This window comes from Macrobrachium rosenbergii, chromosome 46 (genome assembly GCF_040412425.1).
Source record: "Macrobrachium rosenbergii isolate ZJJX-2024 chromosome 46, ASM4041242v1, whole genome shotgun sequence".
NCBI classification, from domain to species: Eukaryota; Metazoa; Arthropoda; class Malacostraca; order Decapoda; family Palaemonidae; genus Macrobrachium; species Macrobrachium rosenbergii.
Window position 1 is genome coordinate 53478629 of NC_089786.1, and position 14361 is coordinate 53492989.

Genomic DNA, 14361 nt, shown 5'->3' on the forward strand with positions numbered 1-14361 from the left:
TATATATATATATATATATATATATATATATATATATAGAGAGAGAGAGAGAGAGAGAGAGAGAGAGAGAGAGAGAGAGAGAGAGAGAGAGAGAGAGAGAGAGAGAATTTTTTGGCCGCGATTGGTCGTTTCTGGTAGACGGGGTCGAATCTACACCTTGACCTTTGAATTTTCCTATTATGCTTAATTATTATTTTATGATTCTTTTATTTTCTTCTTAATTATGAATTCCTTACTATCTATATTGTCTATTCTTATTTAGTCTTTATTATGCTCTATTATTCTCTTATTTATCGCACTTGCCTAAGAGAAAGGCTCTGCGTTGCCTCTCCCGTCGGCCTCCCCTGGGGCAGTTTAATTCTGTTGACGTCATAATCTCAGCGTCTTGGGAGAAGTTTGGGCGAACTTCATTATAATTCAGATCTCGTATATCAGGGAGTTTGATCTCAGTTGTAATCTGCTCTCTCTCTCTCTCTCTCTCTCTCTCTCTCTCTCTCTCTCTCTCTCTCTCTCTCTTTCGTGTATATGTATGTATATGTGTGTGCCCAAAGCTATTTTATTAGGAATCTCTCTCTCTCTCTCTCTCTCTCTCTCTCTCTCTCTCTCTCTCTCTCAGTATGTCAAACAGCTGTGTACATTTCAACACTTTTGCTCTTTGGAGAATGAAATCTTGATTGATTGAATATTTCCTCTGGCATTGCAACATCAAAATGCAAAGGCGCCGCATCAGAAGGCGAACTGTAAGCAAATTGAAGAACGAATCGTTTCAGTTTGCCTTTGTAATATTTATGTTTGTTTTTACAATGTTAGGATGAAGCTGCGAGACCTACGCCCCCTTTTCTTCCCTGAACTACGGCCCACAGCAGTCGAGTAACCACTGAGTTCATAAATCATTGCTTAGGTCAAATGAAGTGTGAAAAAATCTTTCAAAGTTTTATTTTAAATTTCATTTTTTTTAATTGAGGCTAAGTCTGTTCCCCTCCCGTGGGATCGATCTCTCGGGGTATGGATGTATAAAGAGGCTAACGTTATGGGAGCCTTCCTCTCTCGTGGGATTGTTATCAGGGTATAGGGATATGATATAGGGAAATTCATAAAAGCCATCTGCACAGGAGAAGTCATCTACAACAGTAATCAAAATACCGGGTAATGTAATTGAAGCAACTATCTTAACAGGAGAGAGAGAGAGAGAGAGAGAGAGAGAGAGAGAGAGAGAGAGAGAGAGAGAGAGAGAGTAGAGTAGAGGGCTTGTTAGGGAGGAGAAAGAGGGAAAGAGTGAGGGAGAGTTGAGAGAGAGAGAATTTATCGGTCGTCATTCAGAGTTTTCCCAGGCAACGCCTGGTTGGTCAGCTAGTTAAATTATATATATACCTCTGGTTCGTAAGCGCGCCCGCGCGCGTTTTCATACAAAAGCGCGTGCCTACATAACACTAATGACCTCAGAGACCTGAAAAAAAAAAAAAATTTACGTAACCAAAAGACTTGAATATACAAATTACTTTCTTTTCAAATTTGAACAAGAGTGGTCAGGTAGTTCGTGTTCAACAGTCAGTGGCTGGTGAACACGTGTGTAAAATGTTGATTACCCTTTTATACGTCTCTTCTTTATTCCCCCTTTATGAAAAATGATCTTATTCCTTATCCCTCTTCATTAAAAGAAAAAATCATATTCTTTATTCTTCTGTGTTAAGGAGCGTCTTATTCTTGTTAGGAATAAATTTCTGAAATTGGAGAGTGAGATATTATTATTATTATTATTATTATTATTATTATTATTATTATTATTATTATTATTATTATTATTATTATTATTATTATTTATTATCCAGTTTGATGGTCCAAGGATTATATTGATAGAATTGGTGTTCCTTTATAATTATGATGTTTATTTTAATAAAATATAAATATTATTATTATTATGAACGTAATATTATTATTATTATTATTATTATTATTATTATTATTATTATTATTATTATTATTATTATTCCCCATAATAAAGTAAGGTTCATGACAAAACTAAGACAAAGAATAAAGCATATTTTATTATTATTATTATTATTATTATTATTATTATTATTATTATTATTATTATTATTATTATTATTATTATTCCCCATAACAAGTAAGGTTAAGGACAAAACTGAAACATAGAATACAAATATATATATATATATATATATATATATATATATATATATATATATATATATATATATATATAAAAACATATTCATATACATATGTATACAATATATAGATAGATAGATAAATAGTTTAATAGATAGATAGATATAGTTATACATGATACTCGACCACAAAATTATTAAATCCGAAATTTCATTTTTTAATATAATTAAAAAAAATTCTAAGAAAATAAACATTATAAACATGGCGTCACTGAAGAACATCGATAAATGTTTGCAAATGTTTGTTATATTTAGGAAATGGGAAAAAACATTCCGGGAATAAAAGTTTTCTTTGGTAATTTTTTTCAATCTTTGCTCTCTCTCTCTCTCTCTCTTCCAATATATCTTTTCCATTTTTTTGCGATATTTATCTTGTTTTTGTATCGTGTTCTCTCTCTCTCTCTCTCTCTCTCTCTCTCTCTCTCTCTCTCTCTCTCTCTCTCTCTCTCTCTCTCTCTCTCTCTCTCTCTCTCTATATATATATATATATATATATATATATATATATATATATATATATATATATATATATATATATATATATATATATATATATATTATATATAAATATATATTAATCTCTCTCTCCCTCTCTCTCTCTCTCTCTCTCTCTCTCTCTCTCTCTCTCTCTCTCTCTCTCTCTCTCTCTCATTCTTTATTGGTTTTCTTGTTTTCATTTAATTTATTTAGTTATTTTTTTTGTTTTAATTGTTTCTCTTATTTGAGCGTACAAAGTCCATACCCCCTAATTTGACTTCGTGTCTGAGTGGTACAGCGCTTAGCTCAAGTTAGCTTGGTCCATAGATTGCTCCCAAGGCTTAGAGATTGCTAGTCCGCGCGGCTTTAAATGGGTACCATTCCTTTTTGGGTCACGAAAATAAAGGGAAGGGTGTTGGGCCAGCAACCTCATCCTCAAAATATAATATATATATATATATATATATGTACATTTATATAAATGATATATATATATATAATATATATTTAAAGAAAAATACATTAATGAAGAAATATATTTAAAGAAAAATACATTAATGAAGGAATATATCTAAAGAAAAATATACTCATGAAAAATATATTCATTGAAGAAGTCTTACATTTTTAAAGAGGTTAAAATGTTAATATTTAAATCTTAATTTAAGGTCTAATCCCTCCTTCATAAACATACAAATCATACCTGTGTGAATGATTTTAACATCAGTTAATTGCTAACATTGCAGTTTTCCATTGCAGTTATAAATTTAGCATGCATGAAAGTTAATATCTTTGTGGAGGTTAAATTATATTTTTGGGTTATATGTTATTTCTGATAATATTTACATTTGACTTTTTAAGATTAAATCTTTGGTAATTATGTTACTTTAAATCTTTGTTTTAATTTTTTTATGTAATCCTCGCTTTAATGTTTCATTGTTTATTTGCTTAGTTCAAATCTCCTTAATAAGTTTTGTTCAAATCTACATTTTTAAGATACTTTAAATCATTATTTGCCAACAAAGATTAAATCGTATCTTTTATGATTGTTTAAATCTGACTTTTTTGTACCTCATATAATTCCTTGTTTGTCTTTAATTCATTGTTTATTTACGTTTTTTAAATCTCCTTGTTTAATTTTGTTCAAATCTACATTTTTCAAGATACTTTAAATCATTATTTGAACACAAATTAAATCATATATATCAGTTTTGTGGTATTAAATATTTCTTTATTTAATATTTTATATTTTTTTATCCTTTTAAAAGTAAATCATTTGCATGATGGAGAAAGGTTTTTTAGTTTAAATCAGAAAATATCAGATTTATTTTTAACTTGTAAGAATATATTAAATTAATATTTTGTTTATTAATATTTTTATTAATTATGATTAAATTTTCTGTATCTTACCAGTTAGAGACCTAAGAATCTTCCCAAAATATATATATATATATATATATATATATATATATATATATATATATATATATATATATATATATATATATATATATATATATATATATGAATATAAAATATATATATATATATATATATATATATATATATATATATATATATATATGAATATATATATGCATATGCAGATACTTATATACACCTTTCCAAAAGTTAGCCCTACCCCCTCCCAATTTCGTCCCAAATTCCTTAAAATCTACCAAATTCACTCCTTTTTTTTTTATTTTCTCTTGCAGAACGACCTCCACAGGGCGATGCAACGCTCTCAATCAGCACTCAGCCAACAACTCATGATATTATCAGCGACCTTCATGTGTCTAGTATTCACAAGGTAAGATCTCTCTCTCTCTCTCTCTCTCTCTCTCTCTCTCTCTCTCTCTCTCTCTCTCTCTCTCTCTCTCAGGAACCAGTTGGTTAATTAATCCTAAATTTAACTGTTTTTCCAAATTATATTATATATTATATATCTAGTTTCATTACTCTCTCTCTCTCTCTCTCTCTCTCTCTCTCTCTCTCTCTCTCTCTCTCTCTCTCTCTCTCTCTCTCTCTCCACAAATCATTATATTATGATATATATTATACAATCAACTTCCATTACTCTCCCTCACTTACTCCACTCTCTCTCTCTCTCTCTCTCTCTCTCTCTCTCTCTCTCTCTCTCTCTCTCTCTCTCTCTACAAATTATTATATTATGATATATATTATACAATCAACTTCCATTACTCTCTCTCTCTCTCTCTCTCTCTCTCTCTCTCTCTCTCTTATGATATATATATTATACAATCAACTTCCATTACTCTCCCTCACTTATCCCCCCCTCTCTCTCTCCCCCTTTCCAGCGTGTGTGGCATCCAGCACTTCCAGCGAGCGGGGCATCGCCACCTGAACCTCTTCCAGGCCGTTTATTACGTCATCGTGACCTTCTCCACGGTTGGGTACGGAGACATCGTGCCGGACATATGGCCTTCCCAGCTCTTCATGATCATTATGATCTGCGTGGCGCTCATCGTCCTGCCCACGCAGGTGAGTGGCTGAGTGTGTGAGAAGGGAGGGAGTGAGTGGCTGGTTAGCGGGTCAAGTTGATGGCGTGGAGATGGTGGATAGGGTGTGAGTCTGGCGGCTTCACCCCAGAGGATTTTTAGATGTATAAATTAGTGAAATAGATGTATATTTACTCATCGTCCTGCCCACCGCAGGTGAGTGGCTGAGTGTGTGAGAAGGGAGGGAGTGGCTGGTTAGCGGGTCAAGTCGATGGCGTGGAGATGGTGGATAGGGTGTGAGTCTGGCAGCTTCATCCCAGAGGATTTTTAGATGTATAAATGAGTGAAATAGATGTATGTTTACATTCTGTTATATATATAAGATAAAATGTATTGAATTATTTTTTGAGTGAGTGTCTGGTTAAGGGGTCAAGTTGATGTCGCAGAGATGATTGAGAGGGCGTGGGTCTTGCGGCTTCATCCCAGAAGGTTTTTAGATGTATAAGTGAATTAAATATGTGTATTCTTATATTCTTATAAGTATAAAAGAAAGTTATTCACACACACACACACACAATGCCATGCTGGAAATGTATATAATGTTTCTCTCTCTCTCTCTCTCTCTCTCTCTCTCTCTCTCTCTCTCTCTCTCTCTCTCTCACATCAAAGAGAGAGAGAGAGAGAGAGAGAGAGAGAGAGACGTGAATACTATCACAAAGTTGGGGTGTTAACGAGATAATCTCTCTCTCTCTCTCTCTCTCTCTCTCTCTCTCTCTCTCTCTCTCTCTCTCTCTCTCTCTCTCTCGCGAATAAAGAAGAGAAACATCTCATAAAATAATTTATAAAAAATACAAACAAGAAATTAATTTTAAGAAAATACAAAGAAAAATTAATTTTAAAAAATACAAACAAAAAATTAATAAAAAAAAAAACAACAACAAAAAACTAATATTTCATAAACGATTTTTTTTTCCAGGATCCTGAATTCTGATTTAATTGCTTCATTAACGACCTAATAAAAAGATTTTGAATAAAGACTACCTTTTCCCCCTACCCCTCCCCCAATCCCCCCCCCACTTCACCTCTTTGGAGGGGAGGGGGATAGGGAGAATTCTCCCCAAGTCCAAAATCCAGTGTGAAATTTTCATTGATTGTGACACTTAATGATTTCATTGTTTTCTTTTTAATGTGATGTTTGTATTCATTTCTGTTTGGGATTTTATGATTATCTATCTATTCATTTATCTACTTATTTAATATTAATTGGTTCATTTATTTATTTATTTCATTTATTTTTTTATTTGTTGTCCCTGCCTTCCGAGTAAGGACATACTTTTTGTGATTATTATATTTTTTTGAAATCGGCTGTAGGTCATACTGTCTTACATTTTCAATTGCAACGATGCATAATAATAATAATAATAATCTGTTCACAATTTCGTGAAAAACAATCTGAGTAATAAAAATCCACAATTATATAGTAAATATATTACTATATAAAAAAACAAAGACTTTCGAACACCTGAACGGTGTTCCTCATCAGTGTTAACGTTAACACTGATGAGAACACCGTTCAGGTGTTCGAAAGTCTTTGATTTTTTACATAGTAATATATTTACTATATAATTGTGGATTTTTATTACTCAATAATAATAATAATAATAATAATAATAATAATAATAATAATAATGATGATAATATTATTATTATTATTATTGTTGTTATTATTATTATTATTATTATTATTATTATTATTATTATTATTATTATTATTATAGAACTAAATACTTGTTTTAATACCTTTAAACTAAAAGTTCCACCCAACCCATTATAAATAACTACTAATTACTGCTAGTGTCCACAAAACTCCCTTTACGGAGAGAGAGAGAGAGAGAGAGAGAGAGAGAGAGAGAGAGAGAGAGAGAGAGACTTCACCCAGTCTCCAAAATGTCAAGGACACTGACTTCACAGTCCCATGAAGCTGTAGAACTTTGAGAGGGTCGAAACGCTTCTTACCAACCCTTGGACGTTACGTACCTTGTAAAAGCTCGGTGCAAGAAGATGCCTTCATTGTGCAATATTGAAGTAGGGACCAGTTGTTAGAGAGAGAGACCTGGCCCGAGTTGGACGACGGCGAGTAATTATTAGTTTCCTGTGAAAGAAAACTATTGTGCTGGCTTTGTTTGTCCGTCCGCACTTTTTTCTGTCCGCCATCAGATCTTTAAAACTGGGGCTAGAGGGCTGCAAATTGGTACGTTGATCATCCACCCTCCAATCATCAAACATACCAAATTGCAGCCCTCTAGCTTCAGTATTTTTTTATTTTATTTAAGGTTAAAGTTAGCCATAATCGTACTTCTGGCAACGATATAGGAAAGGCCACCACCGTGCCGTGGGTAAAGTTTCTTGGGCAGCAGCTCATACAGCATTATACCGAGACCACCGAAAGTTAGATCTATTTTCGGTGGCCTTGATTATTTTACACTGTAGCGGCTGTACAGAAAACTCGATTGCGCCGTAGAAACTTTGGCACATTTTTTACTTATTATTGATATTGAATGTTACAGCTGCATTCAATTCATGCAGAATTTTCTCTATCTTTCTAATAACTGATTTTTCAGGAGTACTGCATTCTGCCAGTAACTCACCTATGTTGTGTCATTCTTGGAGAGGAAAGCTGTTGCAGACCAGGACGTAATTCTATTTCTGACGAATACAATCTCTCACTTACAGAGTAACGCCATTGTTAACTAAAACTTGCTGTTCATTTTCTGTAGAGTTGTCAGTCTGCTGTAGATAATCTTTGTTAACGTTGATTCTAGGCCCCATTTCACCCAGGCTCCCCTGAGCAAGGCCAAGAGAAAGAGAAGGTCTGCTCACTTCCCCCCAAATTCCCCATGTAGGCGGAGCTTTGTCTACCTCCTTATTGCATCAGAAGGGGAATTGCTGTAATGAGCAGGTACCTCTAAGATGCGTCATCGCCTGCGTAGTTACCCAGGTGGGAGGCAACTCCACCCAATTGGGTAGACTTAGTCTCTCTTGGCCTTGGATGGGAGTTGATTGGGTACAGGTACAATACCTGTTGCCCGACGTAAAAGAAATTGTCTGTATTTTTCTTTTGTGAAGTAATTACTGAATTTAAATGAGAAGAGAGGTCACTGTATATATGGATAAGCAATTAATACATTCATAGAGGCTATACCAACACAAATCTATAAACGTCCACAGTTACAGCATACGACTGTCGCCAAGCGCATCGTGCCTATATGGTTTCCAGTTACCTTTTCAGTTTCACAATTTCAGGCAGATGGAGATTCCGCTTTTGCACCCTTTCAAAGGAGTGATTCCTGCGGTGTAATCTCGAGAAATCCCTCCAGGCAAAAGGAATTAACAGAGTTCTGCCGCTTTCACCTAAAGCACAGGAAGAGACGAAAGCGCGCTAAGCTTATTCATTCGTGACACGTAACGTGTTTTCTGTTGAAAGGGCGTTTTTTGTTTGTAACCTCTCTTGATGTTTCGTTTGAATGGGTGCGGCACAGTTGTTCTTGAGCTGAGGATTTACAGGGTTCACTGTATATATATATATATATATATATATATATATATATATATATATATATATATATATATATATATATACATACATACATACATGCATACATAAATAAAAATACATAACCACACAGATATTTGCTTAAACAAAAATACGATCTACTCCAATTATATACACAATGCCTGATAACTTCCGAAAAAAAAAGCTCCCAACTTTAAATTAATCAGAATGACCATTGATTAAATCGATTATTGCGCTGACTGATAATCGAACCCCATTCTCTTTTGAAGGTCAGTTGAAAGATGTTTTGCTAATTTCATCTGTTAAAAAACTATTGCCATAAATAAAGATTTTATTCATAGCGAGGCATTGGTAAGTTTCAAGGGCATGTAGGTGCTAATAACAGTATTACAGGCCAGTGTCCCATCCTTGCAGTGCTCTTAAATATAGCCTTGATAGTGACCTTGAGTTCTGTAAGTTACAGGAAGCAATTACGTACATGTAATCTTCCTGTATTCCTCTGATATTTCTCAAGGGAATACTAATTACAGTATTACAGGCCAGTGGCCAGTGTCCCATCCTTATAGTGCTCTTAAAAGTAGCCTTGATAGTGACCTTGAGTTCTGTAAGTTACAGGAAGCAATTACATACCTGTAATGTACCTGTATTCTTCCAAACTTGATTTTATTGTTGCTTGTGATTTGGGATATGAAAAAAAAAAGAATTTGGGATAATGATGACTTCTCGATAATAAAACTACGAATACCTATATAATTATTATTTATGGAGTCTATAGGTCCTAGCTGCAACCCTTTCGTTCCTTTTACTGTACCTCCTTTCATATTCCTCTTTCTTCCTTCTTACTTTCCAACCTCTCCTAACAATTGATTCCTAGTGTAACTGCTTTGAGGTTTTCCTCCTGTTACACCTTTCAAACCTCTTACTCTCAGTTTCCGTTTCAGCGCTGAATGACCTCATAGGTCCCAGTGCTTGGCCTTTGGACTGCCGTCGTCCAGCCCCGGGCTACCTCCTTGGACTACTGACTCCGATATGAGTATACAGAGTGAAAGTGCAGCCAGATTCAGAAGTCCACTTTCTCTCACTCGTTGCAGTGAAAGCAATGCTTTCTTGAAATCGATTGTACCTCGGTGCAAACCTCGTGACTGTACCCAACGTCCCATGGGACGGGACTTATCGTCTCGACCCTGAGTTGTTTTAACCAACCGTCATTTTTTGATGGTATGGGTGTAGTAGTTTTGATTATGATTTATTGATAGTTTGACTATCATCTCTCAAGAAGTAATTGGTGCCTAATAGTAACCCTGTCTTGACAAAATGGGATTTTATTTCTGTTTCGTTAAATCATTGTTAATTAGGAAGTCATTGTATCGTTCAATTGGTCATTGTTCAGTCTGTCTCGAGTGTGAATATTTGATTTTTTAAAATATTTTGGGTTAATTAGTGTCTGGAGTTGCATAAATGAATAAGTATATATATATATATATATATATATATATATATATATATTATATATATATTACTAAAAGGACCTCATTCAAACTGGATGATATCTAATGGAGTATTTATTCAGAAAAAGTTACAAGCTTTCTTGGACAAACAGTCCACATTATCAAGTATGCCTACAGTCTAATGTGGACTGCTTGTCCAAGAAAGCCTGTAACTTTTTCTGAATGAATACTCCATTAGATATCATCCAGTTTGAATGAGGTCCTTTTAGTAATTCTACTATTGCGCAGAACAAGTGTGTATGTGATAAAGTTAATTATATATATATATATATATATATATATATATATATATATATATATATATATATATATATACATATACATATGTATATATAATATGTATATATATGTAGGTCCTCTCTCTTCCAAATATCAATTGAAGATCTCTCTCTTGATTAATCAAACAGTTGACTGAGAAGCTATAAGAGTTATACAGCACTGCACGGTGGGTAGGTGCTCTCTCTCTCTCTCTCTCTCTCTCTCTCTCTCTCTCTCTCTCTCTCTCTCTCAGTAAGAAAAAGTTTCTCTCTCGACTCTCAATGATTTATTTATGAGGTCTCGGGTAACCTTGGCCGGACAAGTGGGCCACGAGAGTGGACATTATTTTAGAAACCTGGGGATTGAGAGAACAGGCAGAAACCAGTGAATAGTTCAGGGTTTTTTTTTTTTTGTTGTGGGGGCGGGGGTGGGGTGGGTGAGGAAGGCAGGGGAGGGGGGTGATTTTGGTTTCGATTATTGATTGTTGTTTGTTTGGTTTTGACGTTAGGTTAGGTTAGAAGTCCATGTTCACATACATATATATATAAACAAATTCCAGTAAGGAAAGAGAAACAGTGGAGTGCTGCGAGGCCTTTCGACTGTCGTCCTTTACTTTGCTAAGTAAAGGACGACAGTCGAAAGGCCTTGCAGCACGCCATTGTTTCTTCTCTTTCCGTTGTGGATTTTGTCCTTATTTATATATTCATCACGTACAATATTTTCGTGATACATACATACATATATATATATATATATATATATATATATATATATATATATATATATATATATATATATATATATATATATACTTACGAAATCATCAACACACAACTCACGTCGGGATCGAACCCAGGCCTTTCAGTTAACAGAGCCCTTGCCTTTCAATTGAAAGACTTGGTTTCGATCCTGACGCGAGTCAAATTTATTTATGTATACATGAAGACTGCCTTCCCAAAAGCCAGATTGATCCCAGATCTTTTTATCATCCAGGTTTTGTGTCCCAATTTCCTACCATTATCAGAACCCTTTTTCTGAGCAGGAACATTTTTCGGTATGAGGCCGCCTGATGCATTATGGAGGTGACAAGGCATTTGTGGTGGGAGCTTGACTTAAAGGATTCGTCGATTCCCCACTTGTTTTAGAGTGAATTTCAAGAGGTTGAAAAGAATGGATAGGCGAGACATAGAATCGAATTGAACTGAATATAGAATTTAGGCCAAAGGCTGACACATTTATGACACATATACTTTAGATACAATCCTGCTAGAAATGTAGTGGAAAGCAATTTCGTTTTTAACATGAAAGTATTTCATACAGCTGTCCAGTATTTGCCAAAGATTATTTCTGGTTGTTGACTTGTTTTCAACCTGTTTTTAACATGTTTGCAATAAGTTACTGACATGTTTATGACACGTTATACTTTAGACACAAGACTGCCATTCATGAAAGTGTTTCATACACTTATCCAGCATTTACCAAAGATTATTTGTGCCCATTGACTTGTTACGAACATGCTTTTAACATGTATGTGATAAGTTACTGACATGTTTATGACATGTTATGCTTTAGACACAAGACTGCTACTGTACAAACGTAGTGGAGACCCACTTCATTCCTGAAGCGAAAGAAAACATCTCATGAGAAAATTAGTGGTTGTTTTGACCTACTTTTGACCACTGAAAACAATCAAAACGACCTCACGCCCTTTCTCCCCCTTTCTCGCCCACCCGACACAGTTCGAACAGCTAGCCTTCACGTGGATGGAGAGGAAGAAATTGGGCGGCACTTACTCCGCCCACAGGGCCCAGAGCGAGAGACACGTGGTGGTGTGTTCGACGAACCTGCAAGCGGACACCATCATGGATTTCCTGAATGAGTTCTACGCCCATCCACATTTGCAGGTGATGTGAATGTGTCTTCTTCTTCTTCTTCTTCTTCTTCTTCTTCTTCTTCTTCTTCTTGTATTCGGTAGCCTTTGTTTATTTTCGTGTACTTCTTAAATAGCTTTGTTTATTTTTGTTGTCGATTTTTTTAAACATATTTTCTTTTGTTTTTGATGTACTTCTTAAAGCAGTTTCTTATTTATAGCTTTGTTTATTTTTGTTGTTGATTTTTTAAATATATTTTCTTTTGTTTTTGATGTACTTCTTAAAGCAGTTTCTTATTTATAGTTTCGTTTATTTTTGTTGTCGATTTTTTAAAATATAATTTCTTTTGTTTCTGATGTACTTCTTAAGGCAGTTTCTTATTTGTAGCTTTGTTTATTTTTGTTGTCGATTTTTTAAAATATATTTTCTTTTTTTTATGTATTTCTTAAGGCAGTTTCTTATTTATAGCTTTGTTTATTTTTGTTTATTCTTTTTTTTATTTTTATTTTCTTTTGAGTTTAATGTATTCTTAAGGCAGTTTCTTATTTATAGCTCAGTTTATTTTTGTTGTTGATTCTTTTTTTTTATTTTTATTTTCTTTTGAGTTTAATGTATTCTTAAGGCTGTTTCTTATTTATAGCTTTGTTTATTTATTTACGTTTTCTCTAGGATTACTTGACCTTTTTTTAATCGTCGATGGAAAAAATATTTATAAACATGTCTCTCCATTTTACTTATTCCAAGGTTCCAGGATTATTTTTTTTTTAATCTAAATTATATGTATATGTGTGTATATATATATATATATATATATATATATATATATATATATATATATATATATATATATATATATATATATATATATATATATATATATATATATATATATATATAAACCCCATCTGTTTTTTTAAATAGATTTTCAACTTTTTCCAAGGTTTCAGGATTTATTTTGTATTTTTGTTAATCTCGAAAAAATTTAAATAGTATAAAAACCCCCATATTTTAAGTCACTTCTAATAAAAGATCTCTCTTAGGATTACTTGATTTTTAAAATCCTCTTTGGGAAAAAATATATATAAAAATACCCTTTTCATTTTAGCATTTCATAATTATGGATTTTCTATGCTTCCAGCATTGTTTTGTAATTTTATAGGTCTCGAATATAAAATAGAAACTGAAAATTCAGTTAAGTTACTTGAATATAAAAAAAGCGATTTTCTATATTTCCAGATTTTCGGGATTATTTTGTATCTTAATTCATCTAGAGTATTAAAATATAGAAATATAAAAATCCATCTTTTGAAGTCACAATAAAAACCTCTTTCCGGATTACTGGCTTTTTTTTAATCGTCTGTGAGAAAAACATATATAAAAGTCTGCATTTTAGCACTTTTTTTAATGGATTCTATGTTTCCAGGATTGTTTTGTAATTTACTCATCTCGAATATAAAATAGAATTTAAAAACCTCATCTTTTTAGGTCATTTGAATATAATGTATCTTAATTCATCTCGAGTATAAAACAGAAAAATATAAAATTCGTCTTTTTAAGGAAGTTATAATGAAAGTATCTTTCAGAATTACTTCTTTTTTTAATCTTCTACCCAAAGAGATACTTGGAAAGCATCTGTCCATTTTAGCATTTTTTAAATGGTTTTTTTGTGCTTCCAGGATTATTTTGTCATTTTATTCATCTTATTATAAAATACAAAGGTATAAAACCATCTCGTTTAGTCACTGTTATATAAGAAAATTGATTGTTTATTTTTTATGATTTCAGGATTATTTTGTAATTTCATTCACCTCGAATATATAGAAAAAATATAAAACCATCTCGTTTAGTCCCTGTTATATATAAAAAAAATTGCTTGTATATTTTTTATGATTTCAAGAATATTTTGTAATTTCATTCATCTCCATTATAAAATAGAAAAATATAAAACCATCTCGTTCACTCACTGTTATCCATAAAAAATTTATTGTTTATTTTTTATGGTTTCAGGATTATTTTTTAATTTCATTC

General features: G+C 32.9%; 1 protein-coding gene across 19 annotated transcripts in view; it reads left to right on the plus strand.

The window, feature by feature from the left end:
• The window catches only part of SLO2 (slowpoke 2), a 559700-nt gene that overhangs the window by 461705 nt on the left and 83634 nt on the right, over positions 1-14361 (plus strand). For all 19 annotated transcript variants that reach the window (XM_067089837.1, XM_067089831.1, XM_067089836.1 and 16 more), the window contains 3 exons: positions 4379-4473; positions 4982-5165; positions 12202-12366. In XM_067089837.1, the coding sequence (XP_066945938.1) occupies positions 4379-4473; positions 4982-5165; positions 12202-12366 (444 nt within the window). The remainder of the gene's footprint in view (positions 1-4378; positions 4474-4981; positions 5166-12201; positions 12367-14361) is intronic.